At 46.2% G+C, this 5,226-nt stretch overlaps 1 protein-coding gene across 2 annotated transcripts in view; it reads left to right on the top strand.

Moving 5' to 3' along the window:
* Positions 1-1,325: 1,325 nt before the first annotated feature.
* Positions 1,326-5,226, top strand: part of LOC140325661 (protein MTSS 1-like) — a 99,357-nt gene continuing 95,456 nt past the window's right edge. For both annotated transcript variants that reach the window (XM_072403610.1, XM_072403611.1), the window contains exon 1: positions 1,326-1,522. In XM_072403610.1, coding sequence (XP_072259711.1) covers positions 1,451-1,522 — 72 coding nt within the window. In that variant the 5' untranslated portion in view covers positions 1,326-1,450. The remainder of the gene's footprint in view (positions 1,523-5,226) is intronic.

The following is a 5,226-nucleotide window of genomic DNA, read 5'->3' on the forward strand; positions in this document are numbered from 1 at the left end:
TAAGTAAAGTAAGGGGAGACCAATCCATCCAGAGGTTTCTTCCATCGGGTCCAGCGTTGTCCGGGTATCCGTCTTCAGGCCAGCGCTCCAGGCAGCGCCATTTTTGCCTCTTCTTCCTATGTCACCTGACCCAGGCGCGAGATTCGGTGATGTAGGTTTGAAAAAAAAACTTGACTATCTCACTGCGCATGAGAAATGTTTCTCTTTTCATGAAAAGGCTCCTTCTGAGATGCCCAGACATGCGCAGACGGAGCACCCAGGAGTCTCCCGGGATGCGTGACATAGGTAACCCGGGAGACCTTGCGCTCCCATTCATTCATTGATCGCCTAAGCGAATTAGGGGGCGGTGCTGAACATTTTGTTTTTTAAAAGGTGTTGCACTTAAAAAAAAACCTAAACAGAATTTTTACTTTACACTTTTATGTAAAGTGAAATTTCTAAATTTAGGTACGCATTAGGCTGGTCACCTTCCTAAAAATGAGTATGCTTTGTTTTTATTGGCAATCTACAGGCCCCACAGTGTGTGACTGACATTTATTCATCATTTCTCAGAAAGGAGCGGCATGCCAGTCATGGTTTAGGACTTTATGGCACACAACGTGCGTTATGTTTACTGAACTTCCATGTTCCAAGGACACCAGACAAGTCTTGGCGCGCTCGGCAGAGAGGTTAATGAGCCACGCCCACACCTATGGGCGCGGCCAGAATCCCGCCACGCGCTAAGTACACAAGGCGGGATTTTGACCACGCCCGCAGGTGTGGGCGTGGCTAATTCACCTCTATTCGGAGCGAGAAGAGATTTATCCCCTATGCGTGAAACATGGGAGTCTAAAAAACACGAAACGCATTGCCCGGATTTACCTCCAAGCCAAGTCGCCGGTGTTTTCTCAAAACTAGCAGAAAGAGATCACCTAATGAGTAAAAAGCCACGCCCACCAATGACTCTGGACGGAGAGGGCGTGGTTTTACCTATATATGGTAGCGGCGAATGTAAACTAGACTGAGAAGCCGACGCCTACTACCTTTGAGGACGGTGTCGCTGGCAGTAGGCGTGGTTACGTAGTTAAATGAAGTGGGGAGGTGGGCGGTGCTGATTTGGTGTTAATAGGCAGATTACGGGATAGAAGGCGGAGTCTGTTTGCTTTGGGCGTGGTCTCACCTATTGGATAGGCGTTGTAGGATAGGCGTGGTTTACGTAGAATGGGCGGCACGAGATTGCGTCTGGTCTCCGTTGGCAACGTGTGTGGCCGACAGGGGGCTCTGCGCCGTTTGCGTAAGCGCCGTATTCCCGAAGAGCCAGGTTTCCCCTCCCCGCTTCAGTGCATTGCAGCGGCATGAGATCAGTGTGAGGCGCTCTCAGTGCTCCTGGTCCCTGGACGGAGAACGGACGTACGGTCACAGACGGGAGAAAGCTGAGGAGGTGGTGGGGGCTCTGCCCAGGGCAGGAGCCATGGACTCGGGTATGGAGAAGGATTGCAGCGCGCTGGGTGGACTCTTCCAGATCATTATGAACGACATGAAGGTGAGAGGGACTGCCAGGCGTGTCCGGGAAACTTCATAACAAAGGAGCCAGCGGGGACAATGCAACCTGTTCAGGCGGAGAACTACAAGGCGCAGCATGCCCATGCCGAATTTTGCAGCTTCAGCCATCAAAAGGGGAGCAGGAGCTTCAATAGAGTCCAATGGTGTGCTGGGTCTTGTAGTTCTCCAGCAAGCAAGCATTGCACAGCTCATAGTAAGGTGTGAGAGTCCCCTGGGGCAGATTTACCAGGGCACAGGGGTGCCAAGCATCCCCATTTATCATTTACAAGTGCCAGGGGTGCCAGTCATGCCCATATATTATATACAGGTGGCAGGGGTGCCAAGCATCCCCATTTATCATTTACAAGTGCCAGGGGTGCCAGTCATGCCCATATATTATATACAGGTGGCAGGGGTGCCAAGCATCCCCATTTATCATTTACAAGTGCCAGGGGTGCCAGTCATGCCCATATATTATATACAGGTGGCAGGGGTGCCAATCATCCCCATTTATCATTTACAGTTGGCAGGGGTTCCAATCTTCCCCCATATATCATACACAGGTGGCAGGGGTGCCAATCACCCCCATATATCATACACAGGTGGCAGGGGTGCCAATCATCCCTATATATCATATACAGGTGCCAGGGGTGTACTAACACAGCTCTAGAAGTTCACTGAGGTGCCAATCATCAGCAATACGCCATGTGTCATTCATGCAAACATTCAGATCTATCATTGGCAGCACAGTATTGTACTGTCATACTCCTATACTATCAGCCATCCCTTAAATTTCTATTATTAATAATACCATATAATGCAGCGCTGTACATTAAATAGGGGTTGCAAATGACAGACAGATACAGACACAGAGAGAGGACCCTAAGAAATTACAATCTAGGAGATATTTATTGGAGATTGAACTGTATGGAGTGTTAGGTGCTCAACACAGCGCAATAATAATATTATTAATAATGTATCCCTGTATACAGTGCATGTGTAATTCTTGCATGCCATGCATCAGATGTGCCCTCTGTGTACAGTAATGGATTCATACTTTGCAGATTTCTATACACTGATCAGGACCTTACAAGCAATCACATTGATATCTGCTCTCACTGGCACCTGTTGTTGGTTGGGATTTTAGGCAGCAATTGAACAGTCAGATCCTGGTATATGATGTTAGTCCCTAGAAAGGACAGAAGGGGGGCTGACTGCAGGGACTGGGGTGCCTGATGCATGCAGAGGTGTCTAGCCGGTCCGGTGTGGTCCTATAGAACATGTAATGTAGCACAAATTGCTAAAAACCTAATACAACTGAGTGAGAAAAGTGACATGTTTGCTGTGCAAGGGGCTGCTAAGCTCAGTCAGGACTGGTGCTGACCCCTTTATTATCAATAAACAGGATTTATATAGCACCAACATATTACACAGCGCTGTAAATTAAATAGAAATTGCAAATGACAGACAGTGACACAGGAGAGGACCCTGCCCTGAAGAGCTTACAATCTAGGTGGTGGGGAAGTAATACACAATAGGAGGGGACTGGCTACTACTGAATGTGTCTATATTGGGCATCGGAGCTGGATCATGTCCTGATCGAGTGCCCGCTGTGCCGTTTACCTGGGTTCACTATGTCATGGATAACCAACCATTCCTCCAGGACCGGAATCTGCACACTTCATTATTTCTCTAACAGGCAGCAGTAAATCTAGTAAGGGATGTTTTACAGAAAGCGACTTTATGATGAAAATCCAGACGTGTAGGTGGCTTTTGCAGATTGGAGTTGGATAGCTGTGCTCTGTAGGAAGCAGGCGGGCAGTGTGACCTGTCTCACGTCTTGGTGTCAGGTCTTGTGGAATCCATGGGTCACACATGGGGGATCTATTATTATTAAATAGGATTTATATAGCACCAACATATACACAGCGCTGCACGCTTGGCTGATCACTGTATATAAAACATAGTACTGCAGCCATGTACAGTTTGAAGCTGGCATTTGCAGCAAATTGGAGCAGCACAGGGTGCCTGTAATTATACTTTGAGACATCCGTGATTCATACACAGAAATTCTCTTATACTTGAAGGGGCAGTACAGGTTGACTGAACGCCTGCAGACATGAGACGATTGGCTGTTTCCCCCTTCCAAGCATTTACTTATATGCGGCCAGCTGGCCAGAAAGTCGTGCAAGGGCGATCAGATGGTCCAACTGTACCGATGTCTACAAACACTTCTTATGCTTGTATTGCACTTTCAGTATTTGTCTATTATTATTAATAAACAGGATTTATATGGCACCAACATATTACACAGTATCACACAAGTGACACTGCAAAGTATTCTGCCTTTTCTCCATTTTTGGCAGCTATAGAAAAGGTTATTAGGAGAGGAGCTGAGGAGCTGGGCCTGTAGAGAGTCATTAGACACACCCAGAAGAGGGCTTTGATGTAAAAACCCCTCAAGCAATTTTTGCAAAACATGGAACCTGTTTGAGTAGAGTGTTATTAAAGTGTTTCCCTTTTGACTTATAGGTACAGTTCTACAACAGCCTTAAATTGCCCAGGTGCATGTGTGCTTCAAACATCTAGGTGCCACATACCATAGGAACCTAGAGAGGTCTTGTGGGGTCCATGGGCCAAAGCTGTTTTGGAGGAACCGAATATTAGGGGGTCTGGTTTTAATGTTTTTGCTGTGTGTGTTACACTTGTTTAACTGGTTTTTGGAGTTTTAGTCTTGCCATAAGATAGCCATGTAGATAAGTCTGTATCTGGTCATAGACTCACTGTAATAAAGCAAGAGTTGATATGGCTGACTAATAGAAGCCAACAAATACCCCATGTTTTGTATGTTCTCCTGCCTAATTATTATTAATAAACAGGATTTATTTAGCACCAACATATTACCCAGCACTGTACATATAGGGGTTGCAAATGACAGACAGATACACAGTGACACAGGAGCAGGAGAGGACCCTGCCCCGAAGAGCTTACAATCTAGGATTCTGATGTAAAAGTATGTTGGGGATTGAAGCTTAAAGTTCAGCAGGTTCCTTTATGCCATGTGTGTGGCACCTCCTAATGCCAGCTCTGCTCAATCTTCAGATAGGATCTCTTAGTATCTGAGTTGGGAGACTGATGTTAGTGGAAGCAGTAAGTCAGCTGTGTAAAGTAGTCATGACGTTAATCACCAACACATGACCACAAGCCGTGTGCGGAACAGCTGGCCCAGCCATTTGTTTGGGGGAAATGTAGAAGTGGTTTGCAGTAGGAATAGTTGAAGAGTGATGTTTAATGCTGACTGTTCTCCCTCCACATCTGCTGTACAAGTTTTGGTTCTTAGACCTTGGACACGTGCAAGGGACTTGTTCGCATAGCCAGGGGACTGAAATTGGTATTTTTTGGCATGGGTTTGGTGCATCTCATTGCCACTTGATGACCCTGATATAGGGTGACTGTCACTCTCTGTCTCCCAATTGTACTCTTGTTGTGTTGTCACCTTTCCACTTGACCGTCTGAAGTGGTTTATAATTGAATGCTTCATCACTTTATACAGAATGCTCCACTGTTGGACACTTTCAGGGAATGGTGATATCCCTGGAGTTTATGCAAACACGTTTTGTCTGAAAAAGAGTCTCTGGGAGATCATTAGCAGCGAGCTATAAGAAAGAATGGGGGGAAAAAATGAAAAAACAAGAATTTTATTTA

The sequence above is a fragment of the Pyxicephalus adspersus genome, chromosome 3 (assembly GCF_032062135.1).
Source record: "Pyxicephalus adspersus chromosome 3, UCB_Pads_2.0, whole genome shotgun sequence".
NCBI classification, from domain to species: domain Eukaryota; kingdom Metazoa; phylum Chordata; class Amphibia; order Anura; family Pyxicephalidae; genus Pyxicephalus; species Pyxicephalus adspersus.